The sequence below is a fragment of the Scardinius erythrophthalmus genome (assembly GCF_964197995.2).
Source record: "Scardinius erythrophthalmus genome assembly, chromosome: 6".
Taxonomy (NCBI): Eukaryota; Metazoa; Chordata; class Actinopteri; order Cypriniformes; family Leuciscidae; genus Scardinius; species Scardinius erythrophthalmus.
The window spans coordinates 29,349,907-29,370,847 of NC_138226.1; the positions used below are offsets into that span (position 1 = coordinate 29,349,907).

Below are 20,941 nucleotides of genomic sequence, written 5' to 3' on the forward strand. Positions count from 1 at the left end.
AAAAATCTGTTTTAAGTTATTTGGCAAATAAAAAGAGAACATGAAACTTTGCGCGTTACTTTCACATTCTGAGTGCATATGTTTGCCCGTAGCATAGCCTAGAATCAACAAAAAGGTATGAATTTGGTCTTTTATATCACTGTGTTAGTCCATTAAAGCCACACCGTGTAACTTTTCAACCTTCATAATATATTTCCAAGACCCTTGTGATGGTACATCGACTTACAATAGGTTGAATGACACGTCTGCCATAGCCTGATGGTGTCTGTATCGCTTTTACTGGCACTATGTAACTTCGGGGTTCGGGTAGTAACCAGAGCACAAAAAGAACTACAAAATTCGACTGCTTTACGGCATACGTCACTTCCCCCACCACTTCCTCAAATTCGGACGTGAGCGTTTATATACTGTCTATGGACGTGAGATGCCAACCAGCGTTTGTTTTCGGCTTCCGTGCGTATGTTTTTGTCATGGGGGCTGTTGTGTTTAGACCTGGCCACTTCATGCGTTTTCTCAGATCGGATAGCTATCCGATCGTGAAAAGACCAGGTGTAAATGCCCTTCGAAACGCATTCGAGACGGATTTGAATCCGATCGCTCAAACCACTTCAGGAGGAGGTCTGAGACGCATTCCAGACGAAACTGAACAAGTGTAAATGCATCTGGTTGTTGAAACCACATATGTAAATTGTACTCCTCCCAAAAATGCTAAAAAATAAATAAAAAAAAAAACGTGTGAGAGCGTGTTATAGGCTATATGTTATTGCCAGATATGACGACGCGCTGGAACACGCATCACCGCAGATGAGCAACTGAGCATATTCATCAAGACAACGTGCAAACTATCGCAAATCAAAGTGAAAGTAAGTCGCTGATGCTTAACACACAATCATCATCATCATTAAAAGTAAAGAAACTAAATCATCTTACCAGGGCTGTTGCTGCTGCTCTCTCTTATTGCGGTCTTTGATTTAGAAATTTTAGCTGATGATCAATAAAATGCTCATATCTGTTGCTTTCGGTGACGTGCACTCCATTAAATCTGCATATAGCGCGAGAATTGAAGATCGGATTTAAATCCGTTTCGCAAAAACACATTTATGTGACCAGGTGTAAATAGAATCGTTTTGATAAATCTGATAGCTATCCGATCTGAGAAAACGCACAAAGTGGCCAGTAAATAAATCTATTATTTGTAAACTTGTTTGCATTCTATGTATGTTGTTGCGCTTGCTTGTAGTATGTCATTTTTTTACATGCTGTTCATTCATCCATTGCTGATAATTAGACCAGTCCAATCATTTCCACATATGTCTAGCTAGCTTTCGATTATCAGAGCTGTTAACAGAAACAAACACTCGTTCTCTTACGTGTTTTTTGCGTTATGTTTAATTGCCTAGCTTGCCTCATGAACTAGTTTGCCAGCTGAACTCGGGTGTTGTGTGAGGTGTATTTATCACGTAGTCCTGAGGGATATCAGACGACGCTGTTGACGTTGATTCTTGCGATTATCATGAGAACAGTTTTCAATATCTCACATAAATATCAGGACATAAATAAGCCTAACGTAGAGGTTGTAAATAAACGAGCACAATTTGCAAACTAGATAAATTGCAATAATCATGTCTTCGGAGTCTGTGTGCCTGTTCCATGCCCGACGCAGGTACCGGTGTACAGGGTGGGGGGGTGGAGGGGTATTTACGACAGTGCAAGTATTCCACAGCGACTCTAGGGGTCGCTGTTTGACAAAAACACAATTTCTCCACAGTGTGCCTTTAAGCTATGTTATGCATTTTATATATCCCAATGGCTGGGGAATCCTGGAGTATGATGTATGAGGGAAACCCTAGTTCTGCAGCAAGGCCCGATGTAAAGTTAACAACTAAACAACCAATAGAAATATACAGTATATCTTCCTCAGATGTTCAGGGCACTTGCATTATTCCGGGGAATAATGTTATAATCTCGTACGTGTTAGAGAAAGCTGCTAACACATTTTTTGTGTCTTTATCAGCATTTCCACATACACTGGACCCGCTTGCTCAATTTCTGTGAATTTGTTTTTGTGATTGAATGACTTTCTCTACCCGTTGCTCTGACCTTTGTCAACCGTGAGCTGACTAACAGCAGATGGAGATCATGCATCGGCACTCCACCGCTATTCCTGCAGTTCCTGGATGTGCAACGTTGAATTTTCTGTCGAATTTGAACCACTGAATTTGTGGAAGCGAATTTGTAATGCAAAATAAAATGGACCGAAAATTGCCTGTCGAATATTATATGTTGTAGTTTTAAACAGACAGACTATTTTGGAAGTGAAATCTGAATTAGATTATTGAATGTTTAATAATAACAATGTGTGAAAGGATTTGGATTTAAATATTCAAAGCTTAAATATACAACCATGTTGAATTTTAGCCCATAAAAATACAAGCACGGTTAATGCAATGTATTATTATTTTTTTTTACTAAGGTTGAGACTGATCACAACCTGTAATTCTCACCATCCAGAATAAAATGTTCCATTACAAATGATTCCTTCGAAGGGAGAAAGACAAGTGTAGTGGCAATACAATTCACACAACCACCATTTCTTCTGGAAATAAAGCCTTTATTTGTAACCAGTATTTATTACAGCAATAAGATTCAAGTAAAAGCTAAATCAAGTAACAGAACATCATAACAGAAGAGTAAAGACATTCTGATCCGGAGACCTCCAGCAGCATGCACAAAAACCATAAACATGAGATCAACCTAATGCACATTCATTCACTTCACATCGACTCCTATACAAACAATCTCACTAGTCTCCAGAAGTTACAGTTTTGATTTACAAGACATCAGACAATAAGTACATAGAAAAATGAAAATAATTATCAAATTTGCTTAACACAAAGTGGTGTGTTTTAAGCAAGTCCGAACCACCATTATTTATTTACATTCTATATCGCATCTTGTTTCAATACAAGAAAAATACCAAGTAACCCTGTCTGGGTGCAGTTCGGTTTACCAAACACACTTATTATTTGCTTTGTCAAATATTATTAATCATGCCTGCAAAACTCCCCACAGAGATCATTGTGCCAAGAAGCAGAGCATGATTGATGAAGATCAAAGTCTCTGTGATTGTTGTAAACTATTGCAGTCACTAGGTGGCAACGTAGCTGTAGATCAGACAAGAGAGCACCTGAATCTAGCATTTCAACTAAACCCAAAAATACTTAACTACATGCAGTTTTTGGAAGAATGAAGTACATTCATTTAAATATATAAACCTTAATGAAATCAGATTTGCAAAGTAAACAAATCTACAAAGGGTGGTTAAATGACCTGTGAGATTACTTCATTATGTTGACTGGTTAAAGCACCTAAACTGAGAATAACTAAAAATTAAGAGACCAAAGAAGAGCAAAATCAAGTAAACAGAGTACAAATCTGTTAGAATGACATGTAAAATTATATTGACTGGCTCTTACTTGTAAAAAAAGCATAATTACTTAAAACTGAGCTTGTCACTTGCTGAGAAATAAAATATAAAAAAGAAAAGAAAAAATAAAATGAAAAAAAAGAAAGCGACAGAGAGAGAGAAAGAGAGGGAGAGAGAGAAAAAACAACAACAATGCTTCACCATTGTGTTCCCACACTCTTGATCGTTCACTGTTCTTCAGAAAGAGAGCACTCGGACAGCGAGCGTTCCCTCCTCTCACGTGTGGCCACGTAGTTCAGCAGGTCAATGGCTGTCACGACCCCAAACACCATCTGCCTCATCTTGGGGGATCCATTACTCATGTCTGTAAGACAGGAACTGCAATTCAGACTGCGGACACCATCCACTGCAATGACATCACATCCTGCATTTACTGTACTTCATCTGCACAGGGTCCTGGGTTATTATCAGTAATTAAATCCATAAAAAAATAAATAAAAATTTCTTTACTTGAAATAAATTAAATACTAAGTGAAATAAAATATTAATAAATAGATAAAACAAACAGAGTATCTGAAAATATCTAGAATATTCTGTTATCTCAGAATAAACCCTTCTGGCTGATGCAAGACCTCATCAACCTGTCGGTGGTTTATTCTAAGATAACAACCGGCCGGATGAACATGAGCCATCTTTATTAACTAAAATTAAGTAAGGGATAATGTACAAGTTAGTTTACACTACAGTGCATTAACTGTTTTAACAAATACAAATTTAAATCTTAATGTAAAATGTTGAAATTAACATTAAGGTAATGAATGCTGTACAAGTATTGTTCATGTTAATGTAGTTAACTAATTTCAAATTTTAACAAATTAAACCTTATTGTAAACGGTGTTGGGGGTAACGCATTTACAAGTAACAAGATTTATGTCATTATAATATTTTTTTTTCAAGTAACGCATTACTTTTAAATTTACAACAAAATATCGGACTTATTTTTCAAACAAGTAACACAAGTTACTTTGCTTCCCCATTTATTGACTGACAGCTCTCCTGTCATGTTGAGAGAAATGTGTGTAAACATGATGGTTATTGTAGTTCTAGACTAAATGTGAGCATGCATTTACTCATCTTATTTGCACAAAAACCATTTCAGTATTCCTCAAATTGAATAAAAACTGTGAAATGCAAACTCAATATGCAAATGCAAACCTGCAATAATTATGTTAAATTACACAAATATACTTTATGCATTTTATCTCACTTTATTAACCAATGTCTTTGCCGATGACCTTCAATGATCCAATTCAACCATGCGAATAAGCAAAGTTGACTTTAGATAAACCAGTTTTTTTTTCTCCTGCAATCCAGAATGGCAGCACAGCTGAAAGAGTATGTTTGAACTACTTTACAAATGTGAATTTGCATTTCCTTCAGCCTGAGGCTTATTCATTTCACTTTGTGTAAAAGGCCCAGCCTAGATGAGAACAAGTAACGCAAAATTTTAATGCATTACTTTTAAAAATAACTTTCCCCAACACTGATTCTAAAGTACTACCACAAAACCTATACAAGTATATCAGTGATGCTACATGTAATGTACATATAATAGTAATAACATTATTATTTTAATTACAATAATGATGTAATGAGAGTTACAAAAACAGTCCCGCCCTGTATTCTTGTGTAATGTTGGTTAACCTTAGCTAGAAAATGGGAAGTTCACCGTGGTGTCCTGCTAGCACTTGGCTGAGTATATGTCACAGCAAGTGTAATGTCCCTTTGCCACAAAGAGCAAATAGAGGGGCGCGGTGATCCGAAGTTCAGGAAAATACGTGTCCTGTATCACGAATTGGTGCTGTATTGCATTAATCTCCATGAATAAGACTGTTGTTCCTGAATAGTGCTGTGTTTTGTATGAAAAGACTTTGTACATTTTGTAAAATACCTGTTAATTCGTCATGTGATGTAGATGCTAGACTACGACACTTCTTTATAAAAGTTTCACATTCACCAATGGTTTTGATTTAGGACCCAAACTTTACATTGTACAGTTACACCTCAGTGTTCTTGTACGTTAAATGGTATGCAATAATAGCAGTTTAAATTATTATATTTATTTAAATTATTAAATGGATGCTGCCTTATTGGGATTATAAAGCCCTCCCTAAACCTAACCGATAAACTTTATTATTAAACATGTTAGAAACTTTATTTCCACTTTTTGACTATTTTCTTCATTTTTATTGAAAATAAATGCCTTTCCCACCTGATATGTGATGGGAAAAGGGAGTAGAGTGAGTTTCAGCAAAAGGAGGATTTGAACTCGATTTGCGTCAAAACTTTCTGCCACGCTTCTTACCCCTACACTATTGCTACTGAGGACAATCCAGCTTTTTCCATAATTTTGTCTGGCCCAACAAGACGTTAGTGGGCGGAGTTACTGTAAATAGCCTCTGTAAATAGACACTCCTTTTAAAGAAGCTCCAAATATACAATAGCGTTCAAAAGTTTGGAATTTTTTATATATCTGAAAGAAGTCTTGGTAACACTACAATAAGGTTTCATTTGCTTACATTGTTTGTTCATCTTAGTTAATACATTAACGAATGAACGACTATTGTTAGTTCACAGTGCATTAACTAATGTTAACAAATGCTGTAGAATTGCAGTTCATTATTAGCTCATGTTAACTAGTCAACTAATTTTAACTAATGAAACCTTATTGCAAAGTGTTACCGAAGTCTTTTTTGTTCAAGGCTGTATTTATTTGATTTATTTTATTTGATTGAGAAATATTATTAATTTAAAATAACTGTTTTCTATTTAAATAGATTTTAAAATGCAATTTATTCCTGTGATGCAAAGCTGTATTTTCAGCATCATTACTCCAGTCTTCAGTGTCACATGATCCTCCAAAAATCTATTCTAAAATGCTGATTTTATGCTCAAGAAACATTTATTATTATTAGTGTGGTTACATTTTCATGGGTTTTCATGTTTTGGGGAGACTTTCCATAGACAATTATTTTTATATGGTACAAACTGCATATTCTATCCCCTAATCCTAAACATCATAGAAAAAAGAAATGTCACACACATGTAATGTTCATGACTAAAAATAAGAAAATGGAGATTGGTTAGGGAAAAAGTGGAACAAAGGAGTTAAAGAACTTGACTTACACTGAATCTGTTCATGCACAACAAGGGCAAAATGGTCCGTCTCAAGGATACGTGAGAGTTTGCCCAGGTTATCAGTTAGGCGCACCTACAGGAAGACAGACAAGTTACTATTGAGAGATCACATTACCTGTCATTACTTGTAATTAAGTAACACTCGGTGTACTGATATTTAATTGACAAGTACAATTAACTAATTATTTATTCAGCTATCAAAACCGCAGAAGTCTTCGCTATAGACAAACCCTCATTTAGAGCCAGATGGGAAATAAATAAAAAAACACCACCACAACGACATGCACTTATAAGGATTTCCGATATCTCAAGGTTTATTTGAACAAATTGTGTGAATAGCCTACTTTTTCTTGAACCTTCTGCTGCATGTACAGAATGACAGAAAGGGGTGTGTGTGTTTGCGTGTGCGTGCCCACCTGTTTAAACTGTTTGTAGAGAACTTTGCTTATGGGATCAGATGGCCTAACCTTCCCAGCCAGAACCGACGAGAGCATGTTCCCCAACGTGACCATGCCCAGAATCTGCCTACAGGGAGAAAACCAGACACCAGAATGAGCCACACCTTCCTCCACTTATTTCTTCCTCCATCTGTTTGATCATTTTGCTATTTTTGGGTCAATAACATGACACTCTTTTTTTTAGTCCAGATCTATTAAGTCTCAATCTTGGTCCTGGAAGACATTTCGGGTGTCTCCGTTGTCCGAATCACTTGGAGCCTCTAATGAGACGATGATATAAGTAAGGGAGACTTCAAATGAGCAGTAATAAATTTTAGAAAAAATATTTGTACACAAAATAATAAAGTACTATTAATATTAGGGATTTTTCGATCAATCATTTTTTTAAATGTGGTCGATTCAAAAACGATTCTCAAAGGCCACGAATCGATTCTTTTCCCATGTTTATTTATCCATCACGCAAAAGCAAGTATTACTTTTCCTATACTGTTCATAGGCTTGCAGCCTACATGTTGCAGCTAATGCTGTGAGATTTTATGTTTGTTTTATCTTTAACATAAAATAACCTGATCCTTTTTGATCAAGGCATGCCACTGTTCTGACTTGTCCAATTTTTATCATCAATTATTCATCTTGCATCAAAATCCTGTCTATTCATTGTATGCATTTGAAATATAGAGTCGGGTTCTGTTTTAATGTACCCAAGTGTACCGAAAATAAAAAGAGTTTAAGAGTTCTTAATTTCTTTTTATTAATTAACCACTTGTAAACTTATGTTCACTGTCTTTTTTATTTATTTATAAATATAGGATTTGTAATTAAATCTATATTCGAATCGAGAATCGAAATTGAATCGAACTGACAGCTTGCGAATCGAAACGGAACATCTGAATAATATGTAATTAATTACATGCATACACAAACAACATTTCTGGTGAGGCAAAAAAGTCGCTCAACTGTCTGTAAAACATTATAAAAGAAAATATTTTTCAAAAGAAATTAAAAGCTGCATGAAAAGAATCATTAAAATTCAACTATTTTATTAATAGCATTATCATTTTATTTTATTAAAATTAAACAGAAGTAGTTTTTTTTATATATCTGTTTTCATATTGTGTATCAATATCAGTAACTTAAAGTAACTTCAATATAAGATATTTTGACCTTTTTATAACATGGCAAGGTTAGTTCAAAAGTTTTTCAGCAGTCGAATGGAATACCCTAAGAAAAGTTCGATATTTGTCAAATATTTTACCTCAATATATATTAAGAAATTAAGACACATGTATTCAAATGTATAAGGGGAAAAATACTTAAAAATGTAGTGGAAAATGAAATGTAACATTTTTCATTTTTTTTGGAATGAAATGTAATAAGAAAACAGCACCTTTTTTAAACAAGGTTTTTGATGGATTCCACCTCCTCATTGTTTCAGATATCTTTATTAACGCAGTACATAATAGTTTAACTGGTTAACATAATAACTGGTTTCTGAATGAATGACCTACCCGGCGTCATCCACCACAGGTGCTTGGTCAAAGGCCTTCTCTTTCAGGATCTGAATGGTCTTCTTGATGGACACTAAAGGCAGCACAGTCAGGGGGGCGGAGAGTCGGAGCTCCTGCAGAGTCAGATTCCACCACCTACCGAGAGATGAGGGCAGGGAGAAAGACAGTAAAAGCTCACGGTAAGATGACACACATACAGAGTAATCTGGGAGAGTGAACATGCCTCCACATATAGAAGCTTAACTGTATCAGTAATGCAGCCTAGTGTAATAACAGATGCAGAGAGAGACTTTATTTGCAGAGGATATCAGAGTGTAAATAACAAGGGTGCTTCCAAAGTCAACATGCATACATGTGTATACACTCACCATTGCTTCTTGACAACAAGATCCTCCTCACTCAGGAAGCCCTTTTCACACATCCACTTGTCACTAAGAAATTTAGACCTAAGGAGGAGAACAAAGCATTTAGGCCAAGAGTATACTAACATGTAGCCTACTGCATTATTTTTTTTTTTTCAAATAAATCTGAAATATAGTATGCAACGATACAGACCACAGTTTCAAAAGCATGGTACATTGTCGTCACATGCCCCACGCTGAACTATGATTACATTACCAAGCAGCTTTTCAGTTCTGTGGGCGTTCATCATGCGCATTACGTTTCCAAATGCATGTTACTCAGTTACTCAGTGACTCAGACTCATATCAGATGCAGAGAGGAGTTCATGTAGAACAGCATTTACTGTAAACAGTTGCTGTGAGACACTGGATCACAAGCTGCTCACGTGCAACTGAACACAGCTGAAACACCCAGCATACATTTTTAATTCCATGTGATTTGATAATCACACTAAGCTGAATCGTGATTTTGGTTTATTTAGATCAATAGTGCAACCCTAGGAAACAGTATCCAACACAGTGGGAAATATGCATACTATGTATTGTACACATACTGCATTTGAGGAACAAGCATGCAGTATTGGGGAGTATTTAACTAAAAGTAGGTATTTTTCATGAAATCACTATTTGTTTCTCAAAAAAGTATGTTTTAGTAAATTGGTTATTTTAGATGCCTTATGTAAATTAAATGTGTGTGTGTGTGTGCTAGTTTTATTAGTTGTATGAGGGTGTACATTTATCTGTTTAATATTGTTAAACATCATGCTAAAATCCTTGTTGGTTTTGTTTTGAATAGTTATACATTGGTAAAAGATATTTCCTCTAAAAGAATCAACTACATTGATACTGTTTGTGCAGCTAACTGACTAATTTAACCACTATCTTAAGATTAGCATAGTTCAGTAGACAAGACTAAATAAAACCGTAAATAGCTTGTATTTTGGGAAGCTACAGCTTTAAAGCAGATTCGCAACTCTGGTAGAACGGTGGCATACAATTCTGAACATACCGGCTGTCTAGGGTTAAGTCTAAAACATCACAATAGAATTGCTCTTGCTTAATCTACCAGGCAACACAAAACACACATTCACATCACAGCTAAGCACACTAGAATGCTGGGAACACCGAAACCTACATGTAGTTGCGGATGGAGTCGGGAAGGATCACCACACAGCGCTGGCCTTCCTTCAGCTCTTTGGCTACATGCACTGCTGCAGACATGGCTGTGCCTGAACTACCACCTACAAAGAGTGATAGAGAACAGACTTTAGATGCACACTTAATTTCACACACATTAAATGTGAGAGCTGTATTATGAGTTACATACCGCACAGAAGACCCTCCTCTCTGATGAGCATACGAGACATGGCAAAGGACTCTTCATCAGTGGATTTGTACCAACTATCCACCACCTGAGACACAGAAAATTTGTTTTAAAATAAAAAAAAAAAACATAAAAACCTTAAAGGATTTTGTCTAGCATAAATTAAGTGACATCAAAATAGGGGTGGTCGATATGACCAAATTCTTATTTCACGATAATGATATACATCACAATATAGTTATTTTATCTCATTTCTGTTATAAAAAAAAATAAAAAAGGCAAATTACAAACAATAGGACAAATACAATTTAACAAAAATATGAATTAAACAAATAAAATTTCTCAGGTACACTAGGTTTACTGAACATGTATACAAAAAAAATGCATAAAATAATGCATAGTCTTTACCGTATTAATTAAATAAAAATGTATTCTTAAGGCAAAAAAAGAAATAAAGAAAAAAAATATCCAGTCAAATTATTTTCTCTTTTGTTTGATTCACATTAATTACAGAGCAGGATGTAGGTATATTAGGCTGCTGTCACTTTAAGACCAAACCCAACTGTTTACTTTCACTTGAGACATTACTGGCTGTGTTTACATGAATACTTCACACGATGGGCATTTTTACAATTGCGTGTGTTTGACCATTTAAGCGCAATAAGACATGAAAGAGGACTGAATTTGCGATCACATGTTTAGAGATACAGCTTTCTGTGCACACGCTTACGCTGGATGTCTTTTCACTGCTTATTTTGCTTTTTAACATCGCATGAACTTTGCTTTCTCTGTGCGCACTTTGGCAGTGTGCCAGTCAGAACGAGTTCCTTTTCAGGATACATTACACTTATAACTCTTTTTAAAATCAAGCATATCCCGCTATTTATATTCTCATTCATGCATTTCATCTATTGAAGTGTCAATAGTGCTATATATTTACATACCGCGATATACACAATATAACAAAATCTCAAACGATATACATTTAATAACGTGGTATTTTTTTTACCGTAATATTTAATAAGTAAGGGATAATGTATAGTGAGCCGGTTGTTATAGTGAATAACAACCCCGACAGGCTGAACGGGATCCCGACGCGAAGCGGAGGGATCTTGAATCAGCCTGAAGGGGTTGTTATTCACTATAACAACCGGCTCACTATACATTATCCCGCTTATTACATGGCTACCTACAAAATAAATAAATAATTTGCCGCGAATTATTGATTTAAAAAGGGGTTATTGATTTAAAAACGATTGTATTGCTTCCGCTAAAGAAAATAGTCCGTTCCGCGTCCATAGCAACGCGCTGTTTTTCATGGCAACGGTCTGTTATACTTCGCAGCGGTCTGTTATAAAGAAATAACAGACCGCATTCTATATTGGAATTCAGCCAAGCCATGTAATAAATATATTTAATTTAGTGCAAAATATATGTCATTAAAGCTGGATTTTTTTTGTATCGCTAGGTTCGATGTTAAAAATAATAGTGTGAATACCAAGCGAACCAGGACTAAATGCATTCTTTTCTTTTTTGGTCCGGACCAAAAGAACCGAACTACAAGAGTGAACACATTCTTATTTACTATTGCCTCTACTATGGCTTATAACAATATGTATCCAAGTACTTCAAGATTTGGAGATAACATTTAAGGTGGGTCACGGCGAGGTCATTTGCCATCAATAAACATCAAGTGTCATTTCAACTACATCAGAACCTACTCTGCAAATACACACTTACAGATCTGTCCAGAACAGTGGGGATGAAGTCATATCCGATGCCCTCCACCTCATACTGAGTCTTATCAGTTTTATTCAGCTCCTCCGGCTCAGCAAGGATGGATCCCTCAGGATCCACTCCAACTATCTGAGGAACAAAGACATAAACACATTATAGGCGGTGTAAAAATAAATGTAAGTGGAAACAAGTGTCTCTCCAAACAAAGTATTGATAATTCAGAATTCTTTTGAGTAATAACTATGATGTGAAAAAAATCAATAAATAATAATACTTTAAGAAATAGTAATAAAACATAAATGCCAAAATACTTAAATCAGGTAAAATCAGATTAATAAATAGAAGAAAACATGTTCATTGACAGCTGTATCAGAATTCATGAACCGATCTGAGTCTCACCTTGATGTTGGGGCATTTCTCCTTCAGCTTGCGGGCGATACCAGTGATGGTGCCACCAGTGCCAGCTCCAGCCACCAGCATGTCTATTTTACCTACAGAGGGCAAACACAAATACATGGCTTCAACATTAGTCATATGCAGTGACACTTGACCTTTTTTACTTTTTCTTTTGTCAATATTTGAAGGCCCTATTATCTGATGTCAGCTGAAACATAATAATGTAATTATAAAGTTAGTATTCCTTTTTCATTATGAACATTCCTTGGGTGTAATTTAAGTGTTTGTGTACAAATCATTTAATTTTTTGACCTTCAATATTATAGTGTAGTACTAACTGACTTCCTGTATAGTTTACAACATTAGTTGTCCTTGGGAAAATTGGCCATGTACTGTATCTGATTTATAGTCAAATGAATCGACATTGAATTGAAAGCTTGAGAATCAAAATCAAACGGAGAAATTTGTGTATTTGTGTCACAACCCAGCCCTACTAAATTTAAATAATTGTAAGACTTATTTGGGCTTCCTGGTTGAGAACCAATGGTAAATTATGAGCTTTTTCATTAAAATAATCCAGTTGACTGAAGCGAGAGGTTAATGATTAATTCCACAAAGTTGCTTCTACACAAATTCAGCAGTTACCGTCACACTGCTCCAGAATCTCCTCTGCAGTGGTGTCATAGTGGGCCAGGGGGTTGCTGGGATTACGGTACTGGTCCAGAATGTGAGCATTAGGAATCTCATTCTTCAAACGCCAAGCCACACCCACATGAGACTCAGGAGAGTCAAAACGGGCAGAGGTAGGTGTACGAACAATCTCTGCACCCAGAGCACGGAGCACGTCCACCTGGGAGCATGCAAGGACATGAAACACATGACTATTCAAACACACATTCACACGCACTACAAATATTGACAGAAGTCTTCAGAAATCAAGTGGATTCATACCCACACCATATTTATTTTCATAATTTCACCTTTTCCATGCTCATCTTTTCAGGCATGACAATGATGCAGCGATAACCTTTTACTGCTGCTGCCAGGGCAAGTCCAATACCTGAAAAACAAAACATTTATTCATTTAGCAGACACTTATCCAAAATTCAGTTAGCTTCAAGTGCTAGCAATACCACGTTTCAAACACTGTCCGGAAAAGTACAAATCAGAACAAAGAGGGATATAAGAAAAAGTGAGGATAGAAAAACATTTGATTTTTTCTTATCAATCAGCCTCTATCACTTTTTAAGATCAATAATATTCACTAGTTCGTTGATTAGTAAGTGTTAGGAATGTGTATAACACTTAGCAGACAGACACTTTTGTACAGTTATTCTTTGACTTTTGTCCCATACTAGTTGGCACATGACATGTTTAACTGGTCCTTCAGCATTCCATTCCTAGTACTTTCTTTCAATAAAAATATTAAAAGACATGTTGAGAATAAGTATTATTGTGCCACTGCCAAATGGTGCGCACAAACACACACACCTGTGTTTCCAGATGTGGGTTCAATGATAGTGTCTCCAGGTTTAAGGACGCCGTCTTGCTCAGCATCCTCCACCATTCGCAGACTGATTCTGTCCTTCACGCTTCCACCGGCATTGAAGAACTCGCATTTAGCCACTAGACAATGATTGAAAGACCAAAAAAATAAAAACACATTCACAACTTGGTAAACCATCTTATCCATTTAGGTATGTTGTCAATTCCAAGTCATCAGCTTGTCCCTTAGATTATACATACAAACATCACTGTATGTATAGTTTCTTTATAATATGAGTGTATGGGGCAGAAGCAAATTTATTTTTTTTACAGCACTTTGATTAATTAACATTTCAGTCCAAAATTGTGCTTTAGCTTTACAGGCAAATCAGTGGTTCTTAACCCACTAGGGGCCCTCAATACATTTCCAATGGGGTTTGAATCTATGTATTTATTTTTTTAAAGTGTGAATTCTAGACCTAGTCATAAAAATTCAATCTTGACTACATTTATAATGATTACACATTTTTGTAGTTATGCCAAACAGTAAAATATTCTATCAGGTAGAAATTGTGAAAGCAATATTGATGGAGCCTTCGAATATTGTTGTGAACAGTCAGTGGGGGTCTTGCAGTCAAAAAAGTTGGGAGCCACACAAATAACTTTTGGTTATAGGCCTACCTGTGTGAAATATTTATACAGCAAATACACGGTGCACTTAATTCGATGGAAAGCATTTACTGTCCAACCTGAACCTCCCCTCTATCCCAACCACACATAGTCACACATGTGAAATATGCACCAACTCAGATACAATTAGTCAGCTAATTCTATGTCTGTATTGCCAAAGCCTGTCGGCTCAACTGGCCAAAGGGTAATCTTGTTCACATGAAATTGCTAGACATATTGAATCCCCATTATAAAGCTCATTAAAACATTTAGGATCAAAAGGCTTTGACTTCCACACAATAACACTTTCAAACAATGTTCGTTAAACCAAAGAGGGGCTTAACTACAGCCCTGCGACACTTTTGACCCAAGCGACTAAACTCGCTCACCTTTCACAAAAGAAAAGAATGACTGCCGCCATTTTGTGAGCCTGGTTCTGTCAAAGAATGCACTGAGTTTCAATTTAGGTCCTTGAGTACATTCTGACAGAAAGTTTTTGTTCCAAACCAAAACAAAATATACAATGCAACAACCTGGCCAAGTGAGGTATGTATCTGCTGCAACACACAATGCATTCCTCTCTGCAGGAACTACTAAGTGGTATTTTGAAGGCCTCTGATTTTATCTGAGGAAGATAATTGTACTTTCCAGCAGATCCAGCCATCTTTAGAATTTTGTATTTGAACTTTCGTTTTTGCGGTAGCTCTGTATATTTCTCAATGGCATCTATGCCAAAGAGTAATTAGCTGGTGAAATGGATTTACTTATTGTAGAGTTAACAACAGCATTGTAATGTTTGAAGCGGATGTCATAACAAATGTCTTTAGCTGTTCATTCATAAATCTGTAAGACCTTAACTTCATGCTGTAGAAATACAAACCAGAAGACAGAACACAACGAGTGCAGCGCTGAAAAGGGGCGGGGCTACATAAGATCTATAGAATTTATAAAGTATTACAAAAACAAAACAAAGACTGGTCTTTAATTCCATCAGCCGCTCTTTAAAAAAAAAAAAAAAAAAAATATTATTCTGCATTCTGTTAAGATTTTTTTTCCTTGTTCATTGTGGATGAGCATAAACTCGGAGTTTCAAACTCTGGGTTGACTGAATTAACTCCAGGCCATGTTACTGGAACCAATAACCGCAATTAAGGTTTGGGTTAATTTGAACCAAGAGTTCAAAGTTAATGTAAAGGCAAGATAACACTGGATTTCCTAGGATCTTCACTCATGAAAGTGTATCAGGGAGGTGCTCCATAAAACAGATTCATTCTTCCAACTCTATGGCTGCATCCAAAATCACAGTAAGTACTTCTTCTAAATAAGTTCTTTGTGACCGTTAAAAAAATACATTCTATACAGTATGAATGTGTGAAGTATGGATGGATGAATTACATCTGTCATGTTGTCACTGTTATGTGACCTACAGTGTCAGTTGCATTGCTTTGCGGCCATTCACAACTTCTCTCCTATGGCCTCATGGGATAGTAAAGTGTCTATTGGATGCGTACTTCAGAATCTCAGCAGTAGTAAGTAACTGTTTGCCTACTATTTCATAAATTGTGAATTCAGACATACCATTTACATATGGTTCCTGCCTACCATGTAGTAGAGAAGTATGCATATTCAGTGCTAGTGCAAGATGGGCATTTGTGGTTATAAATATAGATTATTTTATTTTTTAAATGACCAATCGTTTCGCTAGATAAGACCCCTATTCCTCGACTGGGATCGTATAGAGCCCTTGAAGCTGCATTGAAACTGCAATTTGGACCTTCAAACCATTGTACCCCATTGAAGTCCACTATATGGAGAAAAATCCTGGAATTTTTTCCTCAAAAACTTTAATTTCTTTTCGACTGAAGAAAGATATGAACATCTTGGATGACGTGGGGGTGAGTAAATTATCAGGAAATTTTTATTCTGAAGTGAACTACTCCTTTAACTAAGTGCATGTGATTTAAGTAAATAAATGGGTTCATGCACTCAAAATGCTTGAATGAACTGTGACTCAGTACGGTCAGTCTAGGAACGTTTGCTTCTTCACGTCCTCAATCAGCGGAGAAGAGCGAAACCCAACACCTGCATTCCTCATTCCAGAACTCGACCCCTTACTTCCAACGCAGACACACGTGCCGATACATGCACTTTACAGGCTGTCCTTAAATGATCTGGTGATCTTAAAACAGGTCGGAAGACACATCCTCTGCACACGTATTTCACAGATACTCACAAAGCTCACACTTGAGGCCAAAAGCATTGGGAATCTTGTTCATGCGGACCATTGGGGTATCTCCAATCTTGCTTAAGATGTTGGGGAGGACACTGGGTGTCTCGGTCCTGTGAGAAAAGGGAGCACGTCAAGCGGTTACACAAGCACTACCACAAACACACATTAAGGTAAACATCAATCATAAAATAACCACAACAGAACTGACTGAATCACTGTGACTCTGCAGACTGTGACATTGATTTATGTAGGTGGTAAAAGTGTGGTCATTCACCGTTACATTTCTAGATGAGTCATTCTTCCTGAAAAATCACTGTTGTTAAACAGGAGTTACTGGAATGGTCATGACTAGGACATGACACATGACTATTCATGTGTAGAAAGAAAGCAGATTTTTAATATTAACTGAAAAATTATACTAATAATATTCACTTCTTCATTTTCAAAAGTTCTGGCTTTACTTTAAAGCTTCTCCTTTGTTGGCAACAGGTTTTATTTATATATTGTGCAGTATAGTTTATTATTTCAAAGTATTTTTTTTTTATATTTTAGAACCTCAATGTTCACACATACGCATACAATAGCAACAAATATAAATTAGCAGTGGTAGAAGGCTGTGTAGGTAAACACATCAAGTGCCTGCATAGTTTCCTGCTTCATGTTAAAACAACCCTATGCCCTAACCACTAAACCCACTCTTAAAGGATTAGTTCACCCCAAAATGAAAATTGTCATCATTTACTCACCCTCATGTTGTTCCAAACCAGTATAAATGTTCTTGCTCTGCTGAACACAAAGGAAGATATTTTGAAGAATGTTTGTGACCAAACATTTACTGGTCCCCATTGACTTCCATAGTATGAAATAAATACTATGGAAGTCAGTGGTGCCCCACAACTGTATGGTTAACTAATATTCTTCAAAATATCTTCCTTTGTGTTCAGCAGAACAAAGAAATAAAGGTTTATACAGAACAGCTTGAGGGTGAGTAAATGATGACAGCATTTTTACTTTTGAGTAAACTATCCCTTTAAAATCTATGTACTGACTGACAAATATGAATTCTTAGGAAAGCATGTAACAGCTTGAAGATGCTGCATTCTTACCGTTGGAAGTGGTTGTGGGGCGACTCAGTGTTTGGGTCACCAAGTTTCCAGGTGCATCTGCTGGGCAAATCTGGTCGAATCCATTTCCTTTCCATGGTGACCTCTGATACATTCTCCATGTGCTCTCCATTAATACTCTTCACACGGTGACTATTTGTTTCATTCACATGGGCTGTGCCGTTCACATTTAACTTTTGTCCAGCATTTCCATTCAAGGTGGCATCGACTTTCAGCTTGGCATCCATGTTGATGCCAGATTCTCCATTTGCAGCATTTGAGAGGACCTTGGCAGCATGTGGGCAGATGGGACCAGTCCCAACGGACTCTGAACTAGATGGTACTGATGGCATGTCTTACCTGAGAGGAAACATTTTAAGTGTCAGTCTGAACAAAAGAACTGTTATAAACATTATTAGGAAACATTACGCAACTATTCCATCATAAATGTGTGGGCGTATGACTCTAGAAGTTCATTCTGGTTTTCACTCTATTATGTTTAAATACAGTGTTCATGTCATCCAAGTGCTTATATGCAACACTGACAGATCACAACATGCCATTTAAGAAGCCAAACCACTGTACAAGTTACATGAAAGTCTCAAATACCCTCCTAAAAGATAATATATATAGTGCTTTACTTCATTGACATATCTCAATTTGTGATAACACTTGTGTGCTTAAAGACAGTGAGAGGAAGAATACAAAACATTATCATTTAGAATTTGTACAAAACACTCACTTCTTGATAACAATATCTATTAGATTAGACCTATAAATCTCTATGGTCTCGATCGTCAAACATGAAGATAAAAAAAGCACCCTTATTTATTGCCTCAACTTCCTCCTGGTCAAAGCATGACCAAGCAAAAGTTGATCCCTCATACAAAAAATCTAATTAAAAAACAACAACTTATGAGAAGGAGATGCAATGGAATCCAGGTGATGTGGACAATTTTATCCCTGTGGAAAACTGCCACTGAATTTTCTTTCAGTTCTAATAGGAGCTGGAGATGTTTAGGTTTCTCTTCAGAACAGAGCAGCTGTGCTTGTAAATTTGCCAGGAAGGGAGTCTTATGCAATGAACATTACAGTGATACACAACACCAACAAAGCCTTTCAGCCAAAAGTTTGCTTCGTGGACAAGCATTTCCAAAAGAGGGGGACAAATATCCAAGCACTGACATCAGGGATGTTTTGACTGTAGCTTTTACTACTAACGGCATGTTGTTATCTCTGATCTCAATTGACAGCGAAATTAGTAACATAGTCATAGAAGAGTCATCCATACTCTGAAAAGAAGCTACTGTAAACTCGACACGATGAAACAAGAAACTTCTGCTTTCCACAGACAACCTTCAAGGAAGAGGTGTGGCTTTCTAGACTATACTATGTTTAGGCATGTCACAACACTGAAACAATATGTTAAGAAAAAAGTTCTCAACCATCTTCAAAAAATGTTCTCAACCTGAGGAAACGTATGACTAAACCAAACATTTGATAAGAAAAGAGCTGGTTAAAGGCCATCTCAAGAAATCTCTGTGATTTGAGATCCTATAATCTCTGAACAATTTTTATTTTATAAATTTAAATTTATAAACTCTTCAACAGCTGCTTTTATCATTTTATAATAACATACATTTAATAATAATAATAATAATAATAATAATACAAATAATAAGCAAAAAGAGTTTTCGTGGGCTTTAAAAAGAATCGCCAGTCATCCTGCTTAAATGATAGTGAATCTTAAAACAAATACTCGAATTATAAATTGGAGATCTCCACCGCAGGTATATATATATAGGTATGAGCTGTAAAACATTTAAGAGCATCACATTAATGAACGAACATGGTAAAGTATGCTGACGCAATCGCGTGGCTATAGCATTGTGCTCGCGCTGATCGTGATGCTGACGCAGAGGCTCGATTTCATCATGCGCGCGCCGCAGTCTCATCACTTACGACAGACGGGATGTGAGAATTGAATTTTTTTTATTTTATTTTTTTTGATAATTTATGTGGAAAACTCTTCTGTGGAATGCAAGCGATTAGGACACGTTCCTCAGATACAAACAACACCATGATGTAGTAATGTCGCAGATTGATGCGTTTACCGTGTCTTGGTCGTTATCAATAAAATGGTTATCTTTATAGGGCTTAACGACTAAAATACGAACAGTCATTTTTACTCACCTGACTATCAGCTAGAGATGAATTTGCGAGCCGGTGAGGTCCGATTACACAGATGACCTATCCGTATGTGAAAAGAAGTCGGCTTGCCAGCAGCTCACATGCGTTAAAGAGTCAATCTGGCGTCCAATCAGGTGACAGCATACCTTGTTGGGGTCGAGCGATGATTTGCTGTTTGTTCTTTACTCCTAACCAATGGAAATGTCGACATTTAGTCGTGCCTCTTTTTTACAGTCTATGGTCGTGCCCTCGTGCACAGAAAACATAAGGACAGTCCTGCTATGCAATGAGCTCGAGCTAGTGGATTGTGTTACTCGGGTGCACTTGACCAATTTATTTCTAACATAGTAAACTAACATCGGAGTATTGTAACTAAGCCACTCTTACTATACTAAGTAAGAAACTAAAAATTAATCGTTTTCAAGGCTGAAATACGCGTATCATTACTTGCCTTGCAATGAGCGACTGGCTGTACATATGCCGAGATTAAACTATATTTGTTAATGTAGGTCTTGTAGGTTTACTTAAAATAGCCTATTAAATTTTCCAAAAAGAAAAATAGCCCATTAAAACAATCGTCAACAATAACATTATAAATGTACATATTTATTATTCTGCATCATTCTATACACGGGTTTCTTATACAAACAATACCGGATGTATTAAGCTGTTTCTATGGACAAGTTAGCTAACATGGCTTCCTCTATTTTATGTTGTCCCTCACCCAGCTCTTTGACCGGTTTGTTGCTAGCCTGGTTAAAACCAGACCATTCCCAGTAGTAACTTTAGTAGTTGCAGAGCAAATCTAAATTTGT

General features: G+C 36.4%; 1 protein-coding gene across 2 annotated transcripts; it reads right to left on the reverse strand.

Moving 5' to 3' along the window:
* Window positions 1-2,578: 2,578 nt before the first annotated feature.
* Window positions 2,579-20,498, reverse strand: cbsb (cystathionine beta-synthase b). 2 transcript variants are annotated; one of them, XM_081369645.1, is made up of 15 exons: window positions 20,130-20,498; window positions 17,940-18,296; window positions 16,837-16,943; window positions 13,941-14,075; window positions 13,430-13,509; window positions 13,095-13,299; window positions 12,453-12,544; window positions 12,057-12,182; window positions 10,320-10,404; window positions 10,128-10,233; window positions 8,960-9,037; window positions 8,592-8,726; window positions 7,042-7,150; window positions 6,614-6,698; window positions 2,579-3,791 (listed from the first exon to the last, which is right to left on the reverse strand). In XM_081369645.1, the coding sequence occupies exons 2-15, from the start codon at window positions 18,287-18,289 to the stop codon at window positions 3,655-3,657; spliced, it is 1,830 nt and encodes a 609-aa protein (XP_081225771.1). In that variant the 5' UTR covers window positions 18,290-18,296; window positions 20,130-20,498; the 3' UTR covers window positions 2,579-3,654. The 2 variants fall into 2 exon arrangements, with proteins under 2 accessions (XP_081225771.1, XP_081225770.1); XM_081369644.1 differs by having other exon boundaries at window positions 2,597-3,833; window positions 20,130-20,239.
* Window positions 20,499-20,941: the final 443 nt, after the last annotated feature.